This window comes from Bubalus kerabau, chromosome 20 (genome assembly GCF_029407905.1).
Source record: "Bubalus kerabau isolate K-KA32 ecotype Philippines breed swamp buffalo chromosome 20, PCC_UOA_SB_1v2, whole genome shotgun sequence".
Classification (NCBI taxonomy): Eukaryota; Metazoa; Chordata; class Mammalia; order Artiodactyla; family Bovidae; genus Bubalus; species Bubalus kerabau.
The window spans coordinates 16510466-16534420 of NC_073643.1; the positions used below are offsets into that span (position 1 = coordinate 16510466).

The 23955-nt window shown below is 56.7% G+C and overlaps 3 protein-coding genes and 1 long non-coding RNA gene across 7 annotated transcripts in view; 2 read left to right on the top strand and 2 right to left on the bottom strand.

The window, feature by feature from the left end:
* Positions 1-2436: 2436 nt before the first annotated feature.
* On the bottom strand, positions 2437-5388 carry LOC129634828 (uncharacterized). Of its 2 annotated transcripts, none has more exons than XR_008705928.1 (3): positions 3932-5388; positions 3712-3832; positions 2437-3344 (listed from the first exon to the last, which is right to left on the bottom strand). It is a non-coding gene; the product is annotated as an uncharacterized LOC129634828 (long non-coding RNA). The 2 variants fall into 2 exon arrangements; XR_008705929.1 differs by having other exon boundaries at positions 4038-5383.
* A 529-nt stretch (positions 5389-5917) lies between these two features.
* KLHL40 (kelch like family member 40) lies at positions 5918-13492 on the top strand. The gene is made up of 6 exons (XM_055557151.1): positions 5918-7138; positions 8663-8823; positions 9142-9249; positions 9447-9632; positions 11484-11630; positions 12618-13492. The coding sequence occupies exons 1-6, from the start codon at positions 5978-5980 to the stop codon at positions 12727-12729; spliced, it is 1875 nt and encodes a 624-aa protein (XP_055413126.1). The 5' UTR covers positions 5918-5977; the 3' UTR covers positions 12730-13492.
* HHATL (hedgehog acyltransferase like) lies at positions 13416-23019 on the bottom strand. The gene is made up of 12 exons (XM_055557152.1): positions 22861-23019; positions 21030-21148; positions 20544-20611; positions 19894-20007; positions 19451-19645; positions 18895-19104; positions 18484-18655; positions 17816-17960; positions 17659-17694; positions 14365-14566; positions 13830-13971; positions 13416-13645 (listed from the first exon to the last, which is right to left on the bottom strand). Exons 2-12 carry the CDS (start codon positions 21133-21135, stop codon positions 13521-13523), a joined length of 1515 nt encoding a protein of 504 aa, XP_055413127.1. The 5' UTR covers positions 21136-21148; positions 22861-23019; the 3' UTR covers positions 13416-13520.
* The window catches only part of LOC129634824 (atypical chemokine receptor 2-like), a 139858-nt gene continuing 137459 nt past the window's right edge, over positions 21557-23955 (top strand). For 2 of the 3 annotated variants that reach the window (XR_008705922.1, XR_008705923.1), the window contains exon 1: positions 21557-23012. The gene's annotated coding sequence lies outside the window, so the exon portion shown is untranslated. The remainder of the gene's footprint in view (positions 23013-23955) is intronic. The other variant, XM_055557154.1, reaches the window with a different exon arrangement.

The window sequence follows — 23955 nt, forward strand, 5'->3', positions numbered from 1 at the left end:
TGGGACCCCTCAGACCTCCTTGTAAGGTCCATGGCGCTGGGGCAGGGGGCTGGGGACATTTTAATCATCAATAAACGAAGCACTTTATTCTGTACAGATGTGGGTAAGCCCAAGGAGCCCGAATGATTTGAGGATTTAGAATCCAAGCCACACGGCCCAGATTGTTTTCTGGGCTTAGAGGGTTTGAGTTTGGGGCTGTAGCAGGAACAGTGCAAGCCAGAGCCTACGTGCGTGCCCTCAGATGCCCCTGCTGTCCTCTGGGCACCCCCTCAAGAGAGGAAAGCTCCCTGTCTGGTTCCCAGCACTGCGGCTTCCCCACCCCGAGGCTGAGGGTTCTAGCCTCTTATGGGGTCAGGGTTGCACCTCTCAGGCTCCTGCTCTACTGTAGCTCTTTTCTTCTCCTGCACCCCTTGATCTCTGGGCTTCCATGACGTCCTCAGGGTCCCCCCCACTCCCCCCTCTCCCTTGCTATTTCCAACCTCCAGTCCCAGTGCCTGGCAGCTCTTCAGAGCTGGCCCACATTTTCCTAAGAAAAGTCTGATTTCCCCAAATGGGCTGTAGGCTGGGACTCCCCTGAGCTTCTCACTCCCTGTGGCTGACACCAGGATCTCCCGTTAGAGCTGGTGGCCCTGTCACCTGCTACCGTCACTGCAGCCTTAGAGAGCCTGGGGGGCCCTGGCCAGGCTGGGCCTCTGATCCGTGAAGTCAGACTTTCACAAGCAAAGGCTGGAGATGGGTGTAGGGAGCTGCTGGCGAGACCCTGTCCCAGGACTCGGGTCTCCTACTCTTGTATGCTTCCCTTCTCAGGGCACGAGAGGGGTCCAGACAGCAGGCTGGCCACTGGTCAGATGGTCATTGTATTAATAGCTTAGATGGGCACGTCCACCCCCTCTCCTGGGAGGCCCCCGTCCTAGCGGGGACAGGAGCCCTGTGTCCCTGGTGCTAAATGCTCTCTTCCCCTTTGGCCAGTGTTGGTGGGAGCTCCTTTCTGGCCAGACCACAAGGGTCTGAAGCAATAATGGAACCTCAGCCGTGCCAGTATGGATAGGGGTTCTTGTTTTACCAGCTTTTACATTTCCTTTTTGATTTTTAAAACAAATTAACAAGCACCTGGATATTGGAGGGAGGGGCTTGGGCCATCACACCCACTTCCCAGGGCTGGTGATGGGGAGGGGGCTTGGGATGATTACCTCCCACTGCAGATCTGCCAAGGGGGGCCGCTCTGTCCAGCTGGACTTCTCAGCCCACTTGGCCAAGCCTCAAGTCCGGAACCTGGCCTGCCCCTCCCCAGCTCCCCTTGTAGTCCCTGGTCTTAGGCCAGCTGGGGATGAGTGGCCAGAGAGATGACCATTCAAGCCCCATGACCACAGTTCTAGGAACCCAGGCTGGGTGGGGGGGCGGGCAGTGGGGGCAAAGCCTGAGCCTCTGATCCTGACATTTGCTGCCATGTCCCACATGGCACCCCTCGGCAGTCGGGGGGGTGGCGCTCAGTGGCAAAACGGCTGTGCCCAGGTACGTAGACCCTTGATGTCTGCCCTGTGTGGTCATCCCACAGCCCCAGAGTGTATGGGGGACTGCAGGAGGGTGAGAAGAGTGGAGGGGAATAAAGGCAGTACAACTGTCCCTTGGCCCAGCCTCTTCTTTACATATGCCACCCTGACCGTGGGCTGAAAGGACTCAGACCACAGAGAGATGAAGGACAGCGTGGCCACCAAAGACCACATGGACACCTGTGCCCGGAGCATCCCCAGGTCCCGTCTCCCTCTCCTGAGGATGGGCTGGGCTCCTGGGGAACCTCCAGAGCCAGGGGCTGAGGTCTGAAGGAGCTTGGTGTCTGCGCCTGGGAGAACAACTCAGACGGAAGACTGTGGCCTCCGAGGAGGGAGCAAGCAACTCTCCCCATGGACCTCAGAATAATTTCAGTGGGGCGCTGGGCTCTATGTGGGATAGAATTATAGGCTGTGGGGACACATGGTGAATGAAGGAATGCCCCCTCACCATGTATGTAGCACTTGGTTTCAGATGCCCAGAGAGGGGTCTCAGATGAGATACCAGGGTATCTGAGGGGTCTCAGACACTGAGAGGGGCTAGGAGAGAGGCTGCTGGGTGGCTCACTAACTGGCCAGGGAGGCGGTTCAGGTCCCCAGGATGAGTACGTTGCCCTCCACGCAGCCCCACTTCTCTGAGGGGAACAGGGGCTCGCTCAAGTCACCCTGAAAGTGCCGCTTGCTGCTAGGCCTGCGGGCCTGGCTGCTCCCTGCTGGGTGTCTTGAAGGGATTCGGCCTCCCTGTTTCCCCTGTGCTACCTGTCCATCCATGCGTTGCCTCCATATCACCTCTTCGTGGCAGCCCCACTGTGCTGTGAGCAACAGTCCGATGTCACACAGCATGGTTTTCTAGAGAACCTCTGAGGAAAATATCTATTTTTTTAATTAAAGTTTTATTTGGACATAGTTGAAGAAGCCAAATATTTCTAGAACTTTTTTTTTTTTTTACAAAAACCTGCAGTTCCCCACATCTCCTCCTTTCCAACTCCCAATAAGTGAGCAGTTCCAATTCAGTTGGTATTTTTGGTGTTTTCCTGCCCATGGAAAGCACTCCTCCAACACTGCTCTCCTCCTATTTTCAGTTTTAGGCATTGGCTATTGATGTATTTCTTCAACACTCCCATCACACACACAAACACTATATACACAATTCCCCTTCCTCCCAACATGGTTATGTTACTATCTGAGGTTAGATTAATACTTAGTATCTACATTATTATGACTATGTAGACACCGATCTCAACCAAGCCATATAATGCAATATGATTCCATTTCCTTTCTCATAACTTTTTACTTTTGGCTCTTTTAAACATAATTTACTTTGGTTTCTAGGTGTTTAGCACTGCTGCATTCCCAAACCTCTTGTCATAAATGCAACTTTCCTTCCAGTATGTGCAAACACATCGTGTTCCATCCATTTCATCACTCTCAGCACCAAGGAGCAGTACAGGAAGATAACCCTAGGGAACACACAGGGCAACCAGCTTCCCACGAGGAGACTTGAGAAACTGCCTAACAGCCTCCCCCGGCCTGTCATTCCCTGTCCCTCTTTGCTGAAGACTGTGTCCTTTTGTGTTCACTGCAGAGATCTTTAACTTCTAAAAGGTTTATGTCTTAGTGGACTCCTTTTTCCTAACCCTAACATTTACCTTCTCCTCTGGACCACTTCCGGGAATGACGTTCTGAAGCGCTTGACTGTATCTCCCTGGGTGTAAAATTGCCTGGGTGTAAAATTCAGGCTGGAAATGACTTCCCTCAGAATTTGAGATGCCGGCATTTCTGTTGAGAAGCCCATTGCTGTAAAGTTTAAAAGGATGAAATGAAGTGACAGGTCTCCCTCTGATCAACATCAAGCCCTGGAGTCATGCTTTCTCCCGCCCACATGTGGTCCCTGGGCATGTCCTTGGGTGAAACCAGAGTGAGAGGTGCAGGGATGACACAGGACTGGCCATGACTTCATGAGTTGATAGTTGTTGAAAGAGGGTGCTCAGTACATGAGAGATCAGTATATTACTCGCTCCCTGGAAATGTTTGCATTCCCCATAATTATAATTTAAAAATAAACAGCGGTTCCCCATTTCACAGAGGGCAAAAAAACCCATCTGTACACTGGTCATACACGATACCACCCCCTCTTACCTCTCGGTCCTTATCTCCTACTCACCTCCTCATTCATTGCTCACTGGCTTCCTTGCTGTTCTTGGAACAGGACAGGTGTAGTCCTGCCTCAGGGCCTTAGCTCAAGCTGTTCCCTGCTTGGAATCCTCCTCCTCCATGGTTTAAACCTGCTCAAGCATAATCCACTCAGTGAGTCCATCCTGACTATTCCATTTAAAATTGTGACCTCTGCCACCCATCGCTTCCCATGCCCCATTCCCAGCTACCTGTTACCATAGCAGTTATCATCTAACACGCTGTGTAACTATTTATTTGTTGCTGTTCCCCTTTCCCTCAGCTGAAGTTAAGCTCCAAAAAGACAGGAATTCTTACTTGATGTGTTCACTGCTGAATCCTCAACATTTAGAATAGTGCACAGTAGGTTCTCGATGAACGGATGAGCCACATATAAACATTCTAGTAGAATGCCTGGTAGGAATTGAGCACCATGGGACTCATCATAATCTAAAAATATGCTACTGAATCATCTGATAAACATAAGTTAATTGTTCAGCCAGTACCTTCTGTCCTGGTCTTTGGAAAGTGAGACGACGATTAATGGACATTTTCTTTGGAATCAGCAGGGCAGGGAGGGATTCCCACAGTCTTTGGAGGTGGGCAGATCTGCTTCGAATCCTGGATCAGCCACTTGCCAGCTGTGTGACTTGGCCACATGGCTGAGCCTCTCACAACCTGGTCTCCTCACTGATGGTGCTGAATGGAAATGTTCTGCAGTATAGGGCTGGGCTGGAGGCCCCTGGGTGAGCCTTTGCCCTTCCCAGAAGACAGACAGGACTATTTCTAGGTGATCCTACCTAGGTGCTGTGTCCCTCTGAGACCTGCTAGAGGGGTCATCAAGCAATGGTTGAAAGCACTGCTCAGGAGGGACAGGCATTGACATCACCGGGATCAAAAACGGGGTGGTGACTCAGTCCTGGCCCAGCCTAAGCCCCCCTCGCTAATCCCCCCGCCCCCTCAAGCCTGAGGTTATAAACAAGTGACTCAGGAATGATGGGAGAATGCCCCATAACAGTTCACACCAGTGTCTTGGGGGCTAAATTTAACCCACAGCTGCAGCCTCTGGCACTTTGGGAACAAGTTTATCTTGGTGGCAGAGGCTGATGTGTGTGTGCATGTTGTCGAGTGGGGGAAGGCAGTCAGGGGTCCAGAGCAGGATGGGCATTGGGACTGGCTGCTCCACACCTCTACCCGGATCCCTTAGATGCTAGACAGGTGTAGGGGCTCCAAGGCTGGGCAGGCTCAGGTCAAGCTTAGGATGAATGAAGAACTGAGCACAGACAGCTTTCCTGGAATATTCAACCCTGAGTGTAACTTTTTGTTAGTTTTTTGATCCCTGGGGGTTTTAACACCTAGAATAGTTGAACCTACAAAACTGAATCTAGCACGTCTGACAGCTTATAGTGTGAAACCCTGTGCCTGTGTATTCGCAGGGACACAGAACCACAGTGAGTGGTACTGTGTGATTCTGCCCCGTCACCAGACCACAGAATCACACAGCAGTGGGACTCTGCTTTCGAATCACAGCAGAACTAAACTGAAGCCCTTAAAAATCGAACTCACCCATCTCTTCACTGTGCAGGAAGGGAAACTGAGGTGCAACAGAGTGATCTGGCTTTCTCAGGCCCCACAGCAAAGTGGTGACCTTGTTTATTCAAGCATCTTCTTGCTTTCTTGCACAGTCCAAGGAAGGTCTCCAAGCTGGGGGAGAAAAGTCTTCCCATTTTAAAGCTGAGGCAACAGGTTCCCCAGGCCCAAATTCATTGAGTGGGAAACCTGAGCACACCGTGTCCAGGGCTGGGTGGAGGGAGGTACACTCCAAGGAGGATAGGGGCAGCTGGGCAGAAAGGCCCACAAGGCCTGGAGGAAGGGAGACCCTTGAAGAGGGATTCGAAGGCTTCTCCCTTCTTTGAGAGGCAGAGCTTGGGTCATCCCCTTCCCTGAGGGGTTATCACCTAGACCAAGGAAAGCAGTCGAGGCCTCACTGTGCTCCGTTTACAGAGGAGGCAGGGAGGCCCTCATCTTTCAGGGAGGACCGAGACACCCTACCCCAGTCCCATGAACCCCAGGGGCTGAGTCAAGGTTGCCCTGGGAGGGGGCCTCAGCCCAGCTGTCCCCTCTGCGTCATGTGCGGGAGGCCAGGCAGCTCACCTTACCCGGCCCAGTCCAGCTCTATATATAGCCCGGCTTGGACAGCTGCGTAGACTGAGTGCGACCCAGCAGGAAGGCGGAGGGCGGAGAGGAGGCCACCCACCATGGCGCTGGGCTTGGAGCAAGCGGAGGAGCAGCGGCTGTACCAGCAGACGCTCCTGCAGGACGGGCTCAAGGACATGCTGGACCACGGCAAGTTCCTCGACTGTGTGGTGCGGGTGGGCGAGCGCGAGTTCCCGTGCCACCGCCTGGTACTGGCCGCCTGCAGCCCCTACTTCCGGGCGCGCTTCCTGGCCGAGCCTGAGAGCGCAGGCGAGCTGCGCCTGGAGGAGGTGTCCCCTGACGTGGTGGCCCAGGTGCTCCACTATCTGTACACGTCAGAGATTGCGCTGGACGAGGCGAGCGTGCAGGACCTGTTCGCCGCGGCGCACCGCTTCCAGATCCCTTCCATCTTCACCATCTGCGTGTCCTTCTTGCAGAAGCGCCTGTGCCTGGCCAACTGCCTGGCGGTCTTCCGCCTTGGCCTCCTGCTCGACTGCGCGCGCCTTGCGGTGTCCGCCCGCGACTTCATCTGCGCGCGCTTCTCGCTGGTGGCCCGCGACGCCGACTTCCTAGGGCTCTCGGCCGATGAGCTCATTGCCATCATCTCCAGCGACGGCCTCAACGTGGAGAAGGAGGAAGCCGTGTTCGAAGCGGTGATGCGATGGGCAAGCAGCGGTGACGCCGAGGCGCAAGCCGAGCGCCAGCGCGCACTGCCCACGGTCTTCGAGAGCGTGCGCTTCCGCTTGCTGCCACGCGCCTTCCTAGAGAGCCGCGTGGAGCGCCACCCTCTCGTGCGTGCCCAGCCGGAGCTGTTGCGCAAGGTGCAGATGGTGAAAGATGCCCACGAGGGCCGCATCACTGTGCTGCGCAAGAAGAAGAAGGAGAAGGGGAAGGAGTCGGCTGGGGCCAAGGCCACTGACAAGGGCACAACCGAAGCCAAGGCGGAGGAGGAGGAAGAGGAGGCAGAGCGCGTCCTACCCGGGATCCTCAATGACACCCTGCGCTTTGGCATGTTCCTGCAGGACCTCATCTTCATGATCAGTGAGGAGGGCGCCGTGGCCTATGACCCGGCAGCCAACGAGTGCTACTGTGCCTCCCTCTCGACCCAGATCCCCAAGAACCATGTCAGCCTAGTGACCAAAGAGAACCAGATCTTCGTGGCTGGAGGCCTATTCTACAATGAGGACAACAAAGAGGACCCCATGAGCGCTTACTTCTTGCAGGTGCCTGGCCCGCCTTGGGAGGGGCGGCCAGTACTGATTTCTGGGCACTGGGGGGCGCCTTGGGGCCCAGCAGAGGCCTATGTCTACTTGTTGGGGAATGTCATTGGAGCTGGGCTGAGATGTAGACTGGGGAGGATGAGTGACAGCCATTTGCCTGAAGGCTGAAGATCGTTATAGGCAGTTGACAATAAGATGTATAACTTTGGTGTCTCAGTTTCAGGGAGATGTCAGCTTTCAGATGGTGAATATGTTGGAGGCCCTAGCTCTGTGCAGGGATTGAAGTCAGGGACAGTGAGAAGGAGCAAGGTCAGTGTAGGGGTCCTGGCTAAGACCATTGCATGAAGCTGGGACTGGAATGTGGAACAGTGTGTCTCAAACAAAGGGACCATCCTCCCTTCCTTCCCATTGCACAGATAAGGAAACTGAGGCCCAAGAAGGAGCAGGAGAGTGGGGTGCCTGGTCCAAGCTATAGTGTGACAGTGGGATCTCAGAGGCCAAACATGGTTTCCTTGTGACTGGCCATGTAAGTTTAAGCCTTGCCAGTTGGGTGAATTTGGAGACGTGGAGGGGAGGGTACAGTGCTTCTGAGTGGGAACCAGTGAGCATGGAACAGAGATGGGAAGGAGCCGAGTGAATAGTGTGCTTACTGAGGCCTAACCAGGCTGGAGAGGGGTGAGGGCAGCATGGTGCCAGTGTTAAGCTGGGGGGTGGGGAGAGCATCTCCACCAGCCAAGGCACACAGTGGGTGCATTGTGTGTTCTCTCTAGGCCTCTTTGTAAATGGGGATATTATACTTCCTTGCTTGGTAAGATTGTGTGAAGGTTAATTGATGGTTATAAAGTGTTCATCAGCACAGTGCTCAGCCCTCAGAAAACTCCACCAAAAGATAAGCCACTAGTGTAGTTATTAACAGACTGCTGGGAATTCCCTCTAGGTCCAGTGGTTAGGACTCCACTCTCACTGCCAGGGGTAGGGGGTTGGGGGATGGTGGGAGGGTGTGTGTGTGGGGGCGTGGTGGAGGGCTGGGGTTCAATCTCTGATTAGTGAACTAAGATCCCACAAGCCATGCGAGTGTGGCCAGAAAAAATGACTGTTGGAGTGCACAGGGCCATAGTTTGAAGGAGTGGGTGGCTGTATTTGGACCTTTCCTGTGCAGTGGGATGGGATGGAAAACAGGGGTCAGGCAGGCCTCAGTTCAGGAATTGTATTGGGGAATGGCCAGGGCGGCAACTGGGCCTCCCTCTCAGAGACTCCTTCTCAGCTCTGCAAGGGATGCTCCATCACCGTGCTATAAAGGTGATCTCCGGGCCCCTGTGGGGTTGGGACCCTCGGCTGTTCTCAGCCCGATATGAGGGGGGGGCACTGTCTCCAGGCACCGCCTCCGGGCTGCGCTGGCCCTACCTGCAGGCCCGGACTCCCCATGACCCAAGGCGGGGGGTGGCCAGAAGGCGCTGGGCTGGGGCTGGGGAGAGGGGTTGATGAAAGGGCGTGGGGAGGGTCGCTGACTGGTCGCCCGGCCCGCAGTTTGACCACCTGGACTCAGAGTGGCTGGGGATGCCGCCACTGCCCTCGCCGCGCTGCCTCTTCGGCTTGGGAGAGGCTCTTAACTCCATCTACGTGGTCGGCGGCAGAGAGCTCAAGGACGACGAGCAAAGCCTGGACTCGGTCATGTGCTACGACAGACTGTAAGTGAGGGTTGCGGGGCGGGGCCAACGATCCGGGGGCGGGGCGGGGCGGGGTGAGCGATAGCCCAGGGCCGGGGGCGGGGCGAGGCGAGGTGGGGTTGGGCTGGGCTGGGCTGGGCGAGGCGGGGCGGGGCGGGGAGGGGTGAGCGAGAGCCCGGGGCTGGGGGCGGGGCGGGGCGGGGCTGGCAGGTGAAGGGGGAGCGGGGAGCTGAGCGGTCTGGGGAGTTCCGGTTAAAAAGTCGGGTGCATCCCAACACGTGTTGGGTGGTGGGCAGATGCAGAGACGGACAGAGGGCGCCTTACTCTCCTCCCCTCTAGGTCGTTCAAATGGGGCGAATCGGACCCGCTGCCCTATGCCGTGTACGGACACTCGGTGCTCTCCCATATGGACCTGGTCTACGTCATTGGCGGGAAGGGCAGCAACAGGTGAGGCCCGGGCCTGGAGGGGGGAGTGCAGCAGCCGGGTCGGCGGGCGGAACCGAAGCAGAGTCTCCCCGAGGCTGTCAGGGGTCTGTCCTGCCTGCCTTGGGAGGCAGCTGGAGGGACTTAGCCAAGGGAAAGAGGCGGCTCTGCCCCTCTCCTTCTCCTTTCTCACTCACTGCCCCTCCACCCCGATCCCATAGGAAGTGCCTGAACAAGATGTCGGTCTACGACCCTAAGAAGTTCGAGTGGAGGGAGCTGGCGCCCATGAAGACTCCCCGCTCACTCTTCGGGGCCACCATCCATGACGGCCGCATTTTTGTAGCTGCTGGGGTCACAGACACAGGGCTGACCAGCTCAGCCGAGGTGTACAGCATTGCAGACAACAAGTATGGCTGCTTCCCGCCTCCCCACCCACTTCCACAGGACAGCCAGGGACGAAGGTCCCCACTGTAACCCTCTGGCCCCGTGGCTTTGGGCCTATATCAGCCCTCTCTGTGTCTGCCCTGGCAGGAATCATAGCACCTACTTTGTGTCTCCACTGTTCAGCTTGGACATCAGCACAGATGTAGCCCCTTTACTCTGGTCAGCAGTGAGGTGGGCTTCCCCTACAAGATGGGGCAAGTGTTATGGCCAGCCTGGTCTGCAGGCAAGATCTCCCAGGAGATGCCAGGTTCCTCATTCAGAGACTCATACCGGTCACTGGATTGATGGCTAGAGATAAGAGCAGTAAACAAGATAGAAGCTGCCCTGCCAAGGGAGGTCAGGAAGAAAACTGTGGACTCTGCCAGCTAAAGGGGTAGTGGGAAGATGCCCGAAGGCAAAGGAAGGCTAGTGCCAAGGCAGTTAGGAGAAAAAAAAAAAAAAAGGCAAGCCCATTGGATAAAAGGGCTTTGGTCAGGCTGGATAGAGTGTGATGGGTGAAGGGAGGTGGGGATGGTGGATACTGGGGCTGGAGAGACGGCCAGTGGGCTGAAGCACTTTATCCCCAGAGTAATGAAATGCCTCTGATGGGTTTTAAGCTCCCATCTGTGTTTTACCAAGATGCCTCATGGCAGACCATGTAGAGAAGAGATTAGGGATTTCCCAGGAGGTGGGGGTACAGCTGTGTAGCAAGTACTGATGGTAGCCTTGAGCTGGGGGTACGGCAGTGATGAGGCAGAAAGGATGCACCAGAGAAAGGTCTAGCCAGTGTTTCTCACATGCACACGAATCTCCTGGGGGTCATGCTGGAATGCAGATTCTGAATCTCAGGTCTGGGGAGGGATCTCAGGTCCGGGGAGGGATCTCAGAGTGTATTTCTAACAACCCCCCAGCTGATGCTGATGCTGCTGGTCCATAGGCCAAACTCAGTAGCAAGAGTTCAGGAGACAGAAGAAGCAGGATTTAGCAATTGATTGGATGGTGGGGGTGAGAGGGAGAGGTGGATGCTTTTGAGTGAGGCGGGGAGGTCATTTATTGAGGAACTGTTGAAGTTAGGTAGGAAAAATGAGGGTCCACTTAGAACATGTGGATGTGAGGTGCTTGGGGGTATCCAGGAGGAGCCTACTGGGGCAGAGAAAGGGCTGAGCTGGAGGGTGAGATCTGGGGGTCAACAGTAGCCCGTGGGGACAAGCTCCCTCAGGAGACAGGGTGTGAGTGGGACAAGCTAAGGCTCAGGCCCTGAGGGACAGCAGGGGCAGATGCTTTATTCAGCAAGGAAGCCTACGCGGTGAGGCTGGGGAGCTGCAAGGTGAAGAAAGTCATGTCAACAGAGGTGTGTGCTGTGGGCCCTGGATTCCGGTGGTCGGGAGAGCAGTTTTGGAGGGATGGAGGTCCACCCTCAGGAGTTAGGGGGAGTGAAGGCAGCTTGAGAGGGTCTGGGCTGTGAAGGGGAGAAGAGAGAAGGGGCAGGAGTGCACAGGATGGTCTCAGTGGTGACTGAGGTGACCAGTAGGAGTTGGTTTAGGAGCAAAGGCGGGACCTTGGGGAGGTCCCTGGTGGGTTTCACCAGGGGTAGGTTGGATGGATGATAGGGGCACAATGAAGGGAAACGTGAGGGGCAAGAGAATGGGGAAGAAGAGAAGACCAGAGGGTGTTCCTGAGCAGTCAGGGAAGAGGAGGTTATGCTTGCAGAATGGGTGCCTGGGAGTCGAATTTTGAAGGTTGCAGCTGAAGCTATGGATGCTAGCAGGGGACAGTCACTGGGCTTGCCGAGGCCCATGCGGGCACCCCCCCTCATGCCCCCTTCTTCCCATCAGGTGGGCACCCTTTGAGGCCTTCCCACAGGAGCGCAGCTCACTCAGCCTGGTCAGCCTGGCGGGCACCCTCTATGCCATCGGTGGCTTTGCCACTCTGGAGACTGAGTCCGGGGAGCTGGTTCCCACAGAGCTCAACGACATCTGGAGGTGAGCCTGGCCCCAGGGAGGTAAGAGGAATTGTGAGCAAGGTTGGCTGGGCACCGAGGCAGCGCCTGGCAGGCTCATGGGCGGGGCAGAGCTGATCCCCTTCCAGGGAACCCTGTGGGGACAGGACAGCAGACACGCCTTGCTTAGCCCAGGGTCTCTCCATTTGGTTGGGAAAGTCTGGGTGTGCACACACGGCACCACACCCCACTGTGGAGTATCAACAGTGTCACAGTCAGAAGCCGATGCCAAGATTAGGACCCAGACCCACAGAAATTGGCCCCAGGGAGCAGAGTGGGCTTTTCCTCTCTCCTCCCTCCTGAGGGGGAGAGCTGGACTGGGATTGAGAAGTAGCTGGATCCTGGCTTCTCAGTGCCTTGCTTCTTCGGCTGATCCTACCTGGGGGTGGTCAGGAGAGGTTTCGGCCATCTGGGGCAGCTTTTGAACCTTCAGCAATGCCAGTGCTGCAGGCAGCCTCTAGGGAGCAGCGCTGCTGGGAGAACCTTGGGAGAACCCTTGGGTCCTGGGAGAACAGGACCCAAGACATTGAGGGTGGCGGGGGTTACTTCTTCGAGGGTTCAGTTCAGAAATTCTCAAGAGGAGGGGATTGAGGAGGTGTAGACCTTCCTGGAAGGAGGTGGACTTCAAGGAATATGGGATTCTTGGAACTTCCCTTGGTCCAGTGGTTAAGACTCCATCCTCCCAATGCAGGGGGCATGGGTTCCATAACTGGTCAAGGAACTAAGGCCCCACATGCTATGTGGTTAAAAAAAAAGAGCGTGGAATTCTTGAGAGGGAGCCCTTCCTAGAATGTAGGTGTTCTTTAGGTAGGTGCCCACCCCTTTCCCAGAGCATGGAAAGGAAGGAGGTGGGCCTGGGGCTGGGAGGCAGCACCTCCCAGGGGTGGCCTGCTGCACTCTTCCTGCTGGGTCCGACCCTGGACTTGGCTGACTGAGCTCTGCATCCTTGTCCCCACTCCTCCCACCCCAGATACAATGAGGACGAGAAGAAGTGGGAGGGGGTCCTCCGGGAGATCGCCTACGCTGCTGGCGCCACCTTCCTACCTGTGCGGCTCAACGTGTTGCGCCTGACCAAGCTGTGACCTGCCCAGAGGGCTTGAATGTGCCCTGTCCCCCATGCTGCAGACCACAGAGGCCTGGCCTTCTGGGTGGGGACTCCAGGGAGGAGTCCCTAGCAGAGGAGTTTGGCAGAGGCAGAGCCCACCTGGATCCCATCCCATCATGGTGCCCCAGGGACTGCTCCAGCTGGGAAAGGGAAATCGGTGCCCAGTGCTGGGGCTTCGGGCAGGGATAAGAAACTTTCGGCTTCTCCAGTGTCTCATATCCCCCAGTGTTCTTGGTCCATGAGGCAGAAGCTCATGGGGTGTCAGGCTGCGCCCTGGTCCAGCCCCAGCCTGGCCGTGTGCCAATAAATGCCCCACAGGGCTCAGCCTCCTCGCCTGTCAGGTGGGGAGCAACCCCATCGAGTGCACCTTGCAGCCTGAGTAAGTCTCCTTCTGTGAGAAGAATAAAGTGCCTTCCGAGCAAGCAGCTCAGAGTCTGGGATGAGATGCTCCAAGCAGCAGTGACCAGGTGGTTTGAAGACCTGGGGCTTCTTGTGTTCAGCTGCTGGGCTGCCAAGGTCGGTGGCCTTTGCCGTCCATGTGTGTCTCCTACATGCTCTGTGTGCGCCGAGAGTTTGAGCCCCCTCCCTGGATCTCTAGCTCCTCATCTGGCATGGACAGGGAGCCGGGAGACCACGGGAGAAAGGGGAAGGGAATGGCTGAACCACGGTAGAAAAGTCTTTTATTCAATCAGTCAGGCCCCATCTGGCCTGGCCTGGGCCAGGGCCCAGGAAGAGCTGAGCAGAACCCACGCCTCTTCCCCTCCGCCCCTACTCCAGCTTCTCTTTGTCCTGCTTCTGTTCCTCCTCCAGAGCCAGGGTTCGCTCTCGCTCCTTCACCAGTTGGACACCACAGTAGGTGACAAACAGGATGGCCAGCGTGGTCTGGGGGAACCCTGGGTGGGGAACAAGTCATGGGTCCTAGGAGCAGAGCCCCCTCCCCCCCGTGACTCTTCTCTCCCCACTTGATGGTCCCCTCCCTGTTGGGTCCTTGAGGAATTATGGTGGGGTGGGGACATTTCAGGAGGTCACGATTCTCAAAGTGGATACAGGGCACATTCTGTATCCACTGTCCCTCACCTGAGAGCAGCAGGCGCTGGGCAACCAGATCTGTGAACTCAGGGCTGTTCAGGCTTACAAGGTTGTACATGATGATGGCCCAGAAGTTCATGGCCCCAAAGACGGCTCGGACCCTGCGGGACATCTGCTCTGACAGAGAGGTCTGCTTGGTCCAGGAAAACATTGGCAGTGAGGCAAGAGGCCCAGGGGAAAAGAGGATACAATGAGTCAGAGGCCTTGCCCACATGGCCACAGGATCCTAGGATATGCCCGTGTCTCTGAGACTCACAGGTCAGCTCCCCCTCTGTTAAACATGGGAAACTGCACCCTGGAGAGAGGACGCGGCCTGATCAACACAGTGAGGGCCAGGTGCCCCACCCTGCAGAAGGTAAGGGAGGGCCAGACACCCACAGGAGTCATAGCCCTGATGACCAGGAGGGTGGTGGTGAGAAAGTTCTGGACTGAGAGGCAAGCGTGGCTGGAAGACTCCAGAGGTCAGTAGTGCTACCCACTCCAGGGCCCCAGCCAACCCCAGCCCCAGACCTTCCCTGCTCACCTCAATTTGAGCTAGGGGCTCCAACTCTGCCAGCTTCTGTACCCAGAGCTCAAAATTGAGGCCAAAGCAGTTAAGGCATGACCACAGGTAGACAACATCACAAGGCCCAAGCCACAGAGTGGTGATGGCAAATGTGGCTATGGTGGCCCCCAGCTCTGGGATCACCGCAGAGTGCTCCCCACCAATGTAGTTATACACGTACCTGCAGGAAAGGTGGAAAAAGGGGCCGGTGGGAGTGTGGGAAAAGGCAGGTGGGAGGTGGGCAAAGGACACACAAAGGGGGGCAGCTTCCTCAACACTATCATCCGGGGCATATTCAACATCCTGGGCCTCAGGTGGCTGCTCTGCTTCTATCCAACTTCAAAATATGGAGGGCTCAGCCTTGAACTTCTCGTTCTCTCCAGCTACCTTCCTTCTTCAAGTGATCTCATCCACACCCAAGGCTCTGAATGCCGTCTCTATGCTGATGAGCCGCAAATGTATCTCCTGACTCATAAATCCAACTGTTACCAGACACCTCATATGAATGACTGACTCCCTCATCCCTGCCCAAACCTGCTTCATTCCCATCTCACCCACCATCCATTCGGTTGCTGCCAGAACTCTTGGTGCCATCTTGGATTCTCAATTCCCCTCTCCACTCACATCCAAGTGAGCAAATTGTACAGACTCCTCTCAGTCCTGAGCACTGCTCATGCCTCCAATAACACCACTCGAGTCCAGGCGATCATCTCCTTTTACACAGATTATTGCAAGGACCTAAGTTGTCTCCCCGGAGAAGGCAATGGCACCCCACTCCAGTACTCTTGCCTGGAAAATCCCATGGACGGAGGAGCCCGGTAGGCTGCAGTCCATGGGGTCGCTACAAGTCGGACACGACTGAGCGACTTCACTTTCACTTTTCACTTTCATGCATTGGAGAAGGAAATGGCAATCCACTCCAGTGTTCCTGCCTGGAGAATCCCAGGGACGGGGCAGCCTGGTGCGCTGCCGTCTATGGGGTCACACTGAGTCGGACACAACTGAAGTGACTTAGCAGCAGCAAGTTGCCTCCCTGCTTCTGCCTCTGCCCTCTACTGTCCATCGTCCACACAGCAGCTTTTGTTGTTTAGTTGTTCAGTCGCGTCCGACTCTGTGACCCCATGAACTTCAGCATTCCAGGCTTCCCTGTCAAGGTATCTTTTAAGAGTGTAACCCAGATTACCTCACTTCCACAATTATACCCTCCCTCATAGCTCCTCATTAAAACTCAACCACCTTCCTACCGCTAGAAGATCCCACATTGTCTGGTTTCTGCCTCCCTCCCTGACCTCATCACCCACCATTCTCTGCCTCATTCACTGTGCTTTCCCTTACCAGTCTTTCTGACACTCACAGACACACAGCTGGTTCCTGTCTTGAAGCCTTTGTACCTATTTTTCTCTCTGCCTGGAAATCTATCTTCCAAATTTCCTATCATTCAAGTCTCAGTTCATCTCACAGAGGCATGCCTGAACCCCAACTAAAGAAGATTGTATCCCATTACATTCTTTTATTTTCTTCATAACACTTACCACTCTCTCAAATTATTTCTCTCTCTCTCTCTCTTTTTTTTTTTTTTTTTACCTGTTTATGGTCTGTTTCTCCCCACTAGACTGTAAGTTCCATGAGTTCAGGGTCTTTGCCATGTTCACTACAGTATCCCCAGAAACTAGAACAGTGAGTGCCTGGCACACAGTAGATAGATACTCAATAAATATTTGTTAAATAAATTTGGTTGAAGACCTGTTGCATAGCCAGTGTTTCTGTTACTTGACCTCCTCATTTCCAGTGACTTCTTCTCCACTCCTCTCCAGTCACCCACTCCCATGGCCACACCCCAACTTTTTCACCACTTCTTTTACTTCTTCCTGATTCCCATCCTTCACCCAGCCCCACCTGATCTGACTCCCTAGCTCCACTTCTTCAATCTCATTGACTCCCCCTACAGTCCTCATCTCCTGATGCCCTTCTATTTTTACCACCCTTCTTAACAGGCTTATATTCAATAAGTCGTCATCACAACCTAAAAAACCCTTCTCCCTCACTTCTTCCTTCTCACCCATCTGGGAAAGCCCAAATCACCCACTCCTCCTCACCTGCACCCTAGAAACTAAACACTAATGGGAAGAATGCCACACCTTGACATATTAGAATCCATAAATCCACCACCTCCCACACTATCTGCGCTGTCAATGTCAAAGTTTCTCTCGTCAGCTTCTTCTCCCAGGCTCTGCAGTGTCTACTCCACCTTCATCTCTCCTGCAGGTGTGAGTGGGTGTGTGGTGATCTAAGCAAGGGAGGAACATAGATGCTGCCTCCCTCCATCCCCAAACAGCTCTCAGCTGATGACCTTGCCTTTTATTTCACAGAGAAAACCAAAGGCTTCAGGAAGAATCCCTCACCTTTCCACACTCACCCACCATTCTTCTGCATCCACACTGGCTTTTCTTCCTCCTCCCTGTCCTGAAGCCAGACCTCTGCCTGGCACTGGTTCCATTGCCTCTTCCCTTCTCAGGGACCACCCTCCATCAATCACCCCTCTATCCTACATTGTCAACTTCTTTCCCTCTACTGAATAATTCCCCTCAGCACCCAAGTATGCCTCATCATTTCTTGTCTATAAAACACCTACTTCTCCCTTCAGCCATTCCTGTGTGTTCCCCTTCAGTGCCACACTTCTTCCAGGGGTTGTCCACATCGGGACTTCCCTGCAGTTCCTCAGTGCCCACCCCCCAATTTTCCCTCTCCTCCCCTGCCCCTGTGTCTCCGGGGAAACGCTGAAAACCTGCAGGCAACCAACACTCATGCTCAGTCTCTAGCTTCAGCAGTATCCAACCTGCTTGCCCCCACCATGCCAGGATGGGCTTCCCTTAGCTTCCAGGCTGTCCCATGATCCTGACTTTTCTCCTGCTCCTCTGACACTCCTTTTAGGCCCTTCTGCCAGCTCCGCCTTCTCCCTTCAACTAGAGTCCTTCTTAGCACATGACTTCCTGGGAGTCATCGCCCGCTCCTTCCTGATGCCCTAAATCCAGGGCCAGGCCCTGTCCAGGCTGCCTGCTGTGTGTCTCCCCTCCACCATTCTCTCACCTCCAGGGCCCCTACTCACGTCCAAACCCTCATCTTTCACTTAAACCTCTACCATGACCTCCTCACTCCCGCCTTGCTTCCTCTGGCCCAGGAGGTGACCTTTGAAATCGTGGACCCATCTGGACACTGCCCTGCTCAGATACTTGGGGGATGGCTGTGACATCCCGCCACCCCACCCCAACTCACTTGCAAAGCCAGTCATTGATGCCACGGTCAAAGTGTCTGTGGGAGGAGAGGAGAGCAGACGGGTTTAAATCGGCCAGGCGCCCAGCTCTGGAGCATGGGGGAAGAGGCTAAGGGAAGGTGGGGATACCGGGGGCGTGTCCCTGGACCTCGCACTCACGTCTCTGCGAAGACATAGAGCGTTGTGATGCACTTGGGAGGCTGGGGCGGGTCCAGATGGTCGAGGCGCGCAACGGTGTTGACGACTCCGAAGAGGACAGCTGCCTTCACCCAGTCGTACACCAGGTTTGAGTAGGCTAGGCCAGCTGCGGACAGAGGGTCGTTACTGCCTGGGGGCCGTCACATTGGCATCCCTTCCCGCCCCCTACCCTGCCCCGGGCCTTCCCAAATCCAGCGTGGTAACTGAGCCCAGCCATTCCCTACGGAAAATTACCAGCTCCTGGGGCGGTCCTTGCGCCCGGACCGCCCCCATGGAGGTCTCGCCCCCATGGAGGTCCCGCCCCCACGGAGGGACCGCCCCCACGGAGGGACCGCCCGCCTCCGCGGAGGTCCCGCCCCACTTCCGAGGGCGGGGCTAGCCCCGGGGAGATGCTGTCGGGCTGTGGAAATCATCCCTAGGCCCCAAGTGGAGTGGGGCGCCCTCTGTAGGATACCCCTCCGGGCCTCACAGGGCAAGCCTACCTCCAAGTCCCACGCATTTCAAAGAGCAAAGCCCCGCTCCCCCACCCTTCCATAGACGCTGCCACGGCTGTGACTCCGCCGCTGTGGGGGCACAGAGGTCGGTTCTGAGGTGGCTGCCCAGCCTCCGTCCCTGTGCTGCGCACCCACCGAGGGCGCTGTCCGGGAGACGGTTGACGAACTTGAGGTCACTGGGGATGGTGAGGATGTAGAAGAAGTGGAAGAAGACGTCCACGGCCAAGATGGCTACCACGCTGAGTCCTGCTTGGGCCCGGATGCGCCACAGCTCGCCCTCTGGCCGCACCGGCTCCACCTGGCTCACCTGAGGGGACCCCCAAGTGTCTGAGCAGGGAGGCCGGCCCTGCCTGCGGGAGGAGCCCTGTCTGAATGGTGAGTCATTGTGTGGGGACCTGAAGGTGAGGGGAGACGCCGCTTCATCCCGGCTGCCCCGAGTGTGGAGACCAGGCCCCTCTGGCTCCTGCGAGGGGTTCACTGCCAGTCATGGTGGGGGGAAGGGGCCCAGTCCTGTCTTGGGAGCCCACAGTGTGTCTGTCTCCTCACCTGAGCATGGAAGCGATCAAAGGTCATGATGGGTCCGAAGAAGAAGAAGGGCAGGTAGAAATTGTACTTGAGCAGGTCGGCTAGGGAGTAGCGGCGGTCAGGGTGGGCGCAGCTCTCCAGCGCAAAACTGGTGCAACGCAGCACCGTGAAACCGCAGCCCCCGTGAAACAGCACCTCTTGAAGATCAAAAGTCGCTGTTACAAACCCGCTCTGGATGGGAGAGAACAGGCCACCGGCTCACCAGGGTGCCCCTTGTCTCTGGGAAGCCCATCCCGCTTCCAGCAGGGGCCAGCCTGGTCCTGCCCCCTCCCTCAACCCGTGCCAGTCAGCACTGGCCGCCCAGTGCCAGTTAAGTGCTGGGGTAGAGCTGGACATTTTTGCTGAGGTGGAGGTGACTGCCTCATGGGCCAGGCATGCTCTGTAATCAAAGGGTTGAAGACAGGTGGGAAATGAAGGAAATGCTTAGGGAGACTCTGGAGGCCAAGGGTTTGGATGCAGTAAGATGTTTGGTGTCCTGTTCCTGCACCCTCCACCCCTGCCCTGCCCCAGCACACACCTGCCAGGAAATGAGGGGGTCCAGCTTGAAAGAGGCAAGGCTGGCCAGACCGACGCCAAGACAGAGCCAGGGCTGGCCAAAGAGTGAGACAACATAGAGGCCCACGCAGTGGCCAAGGAGCAGCAGCAGGTACCAAGGGCCCATGGTGCCCACCACGGCCAGGGCCCCATACACAGCGTACATCCAGGAGCGGAGCTGTGGACAGGGAAAGTGTGGAAGTGTTAGTTGCTTCAGTTGTGTCTGACTCTTTGCCACCCCATGGACTGTAGCCCACCAGGCTCCTCTGTCCGTGGAATTCTCCAGGCAAGAAGGAGTGGGTTGCCATTGGAGAAGGCTTCAGTTACCTTTTCAAGTAAATGGAAGTGGGACCCCAGGATGGCCTTCCCACAACCCTTACTAGGGGAAAGGGAGGGGAAGGCTGGGGTGGCTCAGATCCAGCTCACCTGGGGGGCAACCATTGTGCAGAGTTTAGCAAATAGCACGTGTCCGGAGAGGGCGAAGATGATGACATTGCGGAAGGAGGTGAACCACATAACCCATTCGAAGTCAGCCACATCCTGGGGCAGGTCCCGGCAGGTTAAGGTGGGGTGGGAGTAGAGTGGGCTGGTCAGGGTCCCAGCACCTTCCCCGCCCCCAGAGTCTTCTTATACATTAGAGGAGAGCAGTGGCAAAAGGTCCCTGCTTTCCCCTCTTGTGGCAAGTAGCAGGAAGATAGGTCGAGAAGAATGAGGGGCCCCATATGGGCTGCTCTGCTCCTCGGAGCTTCCCCTCTGCCCAGCACCTTGCCTGACATTCTCCCATTATTGCAGTGTTCTGGGGAGGATGGTGCTGGAGGCCCTGCTGAAGCATGCCTCGAGTTGTTTCTTAAATGAGCAGGGTCTGGGCAGACTTGATGTGACCCCAGGAGGACAGAGGAGGGGCCACTGGAGGATTTGAGGCTGCTAAAATTCAAGCCAGGGACCCTCCCCACTGAGAGCCCTCTTGTTATGTGGGACCATTGGGAACAGGGGACAGTCAAGAAAGGTTTGGGACAGGAAAGGTGTGCCAGGGATCAGGGACCCCGGTCAGGTACCCTGAGGTGTGGGGAACCTACCATCTTCCGACCAATGTACTCCCAGCCGGGTCGCACAGACTCCCGGAAGGCCTTCCTGTGGGCCCCATCTGAGAACAGAATGTGGCCTCAGGGGGAGGGACCCCTTCACACCCATACCTGCTTCTATTGCAAGGCTGATGCCACCCTGGGGAGAGGCGAGAGGGTCTGGGTCTCTCTCTGCCTTTGATTCTCTCTAGGTCTCGCTGTGTGTCTGGGGCCAGGTCTCTGTATTCCTGAGTGTCTGAGCCTCTCTCTTTCTGTTGCTCTGGCTCTGGCTTTGTCCAGGTCTCTGTTGATTCTTCTGCATTTGAATCTCCCTGTGATTGCATTTGGCTCAACACCCCCCACCCTTTCCTTGCTCAGGGCCTAGGGACTACCCTTGAGTCTGGGGCCTCTTAAGTTTCTGAACTTGCTGGGCAGAGAAACTTGCTGAGAACCCCAGGGGAAGAAGGGTCCCACTCCTCTGCCCCTGGGCCCAGCTGTTACCTTGTGAAGCCTCAAGGAGCCCCCGGCCAGCATACGCTAGGGCCCCACTCAGCACCAGGGAGTACAGGCCCAGCTCTGCCGCGGGCAACGCTGTCTTGATGCCCATAGCCTGGATGGAGCTGAGGGAGAAAGATCGGGTGAGGGTCCCGAAGCCCCCCAGCCCTGCCTAGCGCAGTTCTTGGTCCCTCGCTGAGGTAGTAGGGACCCCACTCTGAAGAGAAACTGCCTTTCCTGCCCCTTGGGGACCTCATACCATCCTTCCCCCCCACCTATCTCCCACTCCTCCAGGCCCCCTACCATCTGGTGCCCCATCCTAGCTGCCACTCTAGCTCCCGCCCTTCCCACTGAAGGCTCGTGAAAGCATTCTCTTCACTTTCAGCCTGCCTTCTTCACCTTCATTCACTCCACCATACCTTTCAGCTGGACCGGTCCCCACCCTCTGCTCAAACTGCTCCTCCAAGGTCTCAGATGACTTTCATGTGGAGAAATTCCCTCTGTATCACCTCAGTTGTATTTCTGGCCCCCAGGATCCCCACTCCCCCTCAGTAAATCTCCCATAGTTTCTGACAAAACCTTACCCCCTCGGGGCACCCTTCTGTGATCCCCACCTGCTCCTGAGCTGCCTTTACTTCCCAGGTCCTGCCCTAGCACCAAGCCCCCATCCCTCTCATTCAGCCTCTAGCTTCTCACCGACCCCCATTACCCCACCCAGCCCCTGAGCCCCAGCCTGCCACGTCCCTGGTTCCTGCCTGTGTCCGTGGCCACACTGGCCCACTCTCTCAGTGCTCTGTATTCAGGCCCTGGAAGCTGGCTGGAGGAGTGCTATTTATTTGAAGAGGTGCCCTGGAGTAGTGGGTGTGGGGCTAGGCTGGGCCAGGCAGACACCAGGGAGTGTGCTGGCCACTGCCCAACGTGCTGACCAGTGTTGGGCTCAGGGTGAGCCTGGCCACTCCCTCCTGCCAGGGCCTAGCTCATCCCCAGGAGTCCTTCTGGGTCATCTCTGGGACCTCAGTTAGAACCTGTGCCCTCTGTATCCTGCTGCAACCTAAACCAGGGCCTTCCCAGGGGCCCCATGGGCCCAAATTAAAGGGAGGAACGTGTCTAGGCATCCTTTTGGTCTGGGCTGAGCAAGAGGTGGCTGGCAGAGCCCTGTCCTGCCCTAGATCCTCCCCCAAACCTCCCTCACTGTTTCTGAAACCAGCTCCTCTGGGCCGCTAAAGTCAGCATTCTCCCTGTTGCAGTGATGGAGGCGTCATGGACCAGAGAGGGGCAGGGACCTGTCAAGGTCACACAGTGGACCAGGGACGGGATTGAGTGTTCTCAGTGAGGCCCCTGGAGTCTCTCATTGAAGAAGCCAGTCCGCTGCCCCTGCCACTACCGGGGGGCTGCCCGACTTGACTTCTCCACTGCGGGCCTGAGGGCTGAGGCACCTTCTCATGGGCCGGGTGGGGGCAGGGAGGCCCTGAGGATCGGGTTAATGGAGCAGAAGCTTGAAACCGGAGCACGGTGAAGAGCCTGCGAAATAGCTTTGTCAGCTGCCTCCCACTCGCCACTTTCCAATTTTAGCTCCCCATGGCCGGTGCCGGGTGTCCCCAGTGAGGCCTGTGTGAGCACGGCTAGTGCCGGCCCCCAGCCTGGGACCTCTCTGGATAGACCCCCGGACCTGGGCCCGCCTGTAGACAAAGGCGTGCCCCCTGCCCACTGACCTGCCCGCCTCAGGTACACCTGGAGTAAAGCTGGCTTTGGAGCCTGAGGTTTGGGATGAGGAACCTGGGGTGGGTTCCTTGGGTCTCAAGAACCCTTGGTGGTGGCATCCCCAGCTGGCACTGACCTTGAGGCAGCTGTGAGGGACCCTGGCACACTGCCCACCTCAGGGCTCCGGGGTCCTGCGTCCGACTGTGCGACCGTCCGATCGGCTGGGCTCTGGGGCCACGGTGGGGTGTGTCCAGCCCTGGGGTCCCCACCCCCTCGAGGCTGTGATCGGTGAGTGGTGACAGCGGGAGGAGGGGGGAAGGAGGAGGGCAGGGAGGAGGTGGCCTTCCTGGAGCGGAGCTGAGCGAAGTGGAGCAGAGCCGAGTGCTGCAGAGCTGCTGGCCACAGGGAGCTGCAGGGAGGATTGGGGGGAGCACAAAAGGGGTGGCCACTGGCATCGGCTCTCACCGGGACACCTGGACCTCTCTTCAACCTGCCTTCCCTGGTCCATAGAGCCTGTGTCTCCCTCTCACTGCTCGTCAGGACTCCCCTCTTCCAGGAAGCCTTCCAGGTGGCCCCCGCTGACTTCGTCAGGCTTATGAGCTCTGCTCTGCCTTGCCACACTCACACCATGCACACACTCTGATGATCAGCTCCATGAATTTCGGCATACACCTTTACATGTGAATTCTCAGGGCACCCACACCTAGCCCCCTGCAGTGGTCCATTTTAGCATGCAGAGTCCTGCCTGGCCAGGCATCAGTGCAGTGGGGGAGTGGAACTGGAACTGACAAGAGAGATGTGAACCCCATACCCCGACCCTGTCCCACAGGGAGCTGCCAGGTGGAGGGCTGCTAGCAGGGTCACTTGAGTGGGTCCTCGAGTGTAGGCACCCTCTCCATGCAGGATGGAGGCAGACAGCAGTGATCCCAACCAACTGGGACTCCTCTGGGGGAGACAGGACTCTCATTCTGGGAAGGGGTAGCCAAGGCCTCAAACCAGCCAACCTGATACAGAGGGGTATCCTGAGGGCCACTCCACCCCGGTTCCAGAGCCCAGTGGGTTGGACGGATACATGGGTGGATACCAGACCCCAGAGTTCCCTGCTGGGGAGTGTGCCAGGGCCCCTCACAGCCTCCTTAGGGCCAGTGCCACCCGGTGATCCAGCCACTCTGGGATTCTTTGGGGTGAGGATCTCAGTCTGTGAGGGTCTGTTTGTGCGTGTGCCGGGGGC

What these genes read in the sequence shown, in the direction of transcription:
- HHATL (XM_055557152.1), bottom strand. Translation starts at nt 21,135, where the DNA reads ATGGGCATCAAGACAGCGTTGCCCGCGGCAGAGCTGGGCCTGTACTCC. An exon ending in AGTACATTGGTCGGAAGATG is followed by an intron (nt 20,008 to 20,543) that starts GTAGGTTCCCCA and finishes GACCTGCCCCAG; the next exon opens with GATGTGGCTGACTTCGAATG. An exon ending in CTCTATGTCTTCGCAGAGAC is followed by an intron (nt 17,695 to 17,815) that starts GTGAGTGCGAGG and finishes CTCCTCCCACAG; the next exon opens with ACACTTTGACCGTGGCATCA.
- KLHL40 (XM_055557151.1), top strand. Translation starts at nt 5,978, where the DNA reads ATGGCGCTGGGCTTGGAGCAAGCGGAGGAGCAGCGGCTGTACCAGCAG. An exon ending in TGAGCGCTTACTTCTTGCAG is followed by an intron (nt 7,139 to 8,662) that starts GTGCCTGGCCCG and finishes CCCGGCCCGCAG; the next exon opens with TTTGACCACCTGGACTCAGA. An exon ending in TACAGCATTGCAGACAACAA is followed by an intron (nt 9,633 to 11,483) that starts GTATGGCTGCTT and finishes TCTTCCCATCAG; the next exon opens with GTGGGCACCCTTTGAGGCCT.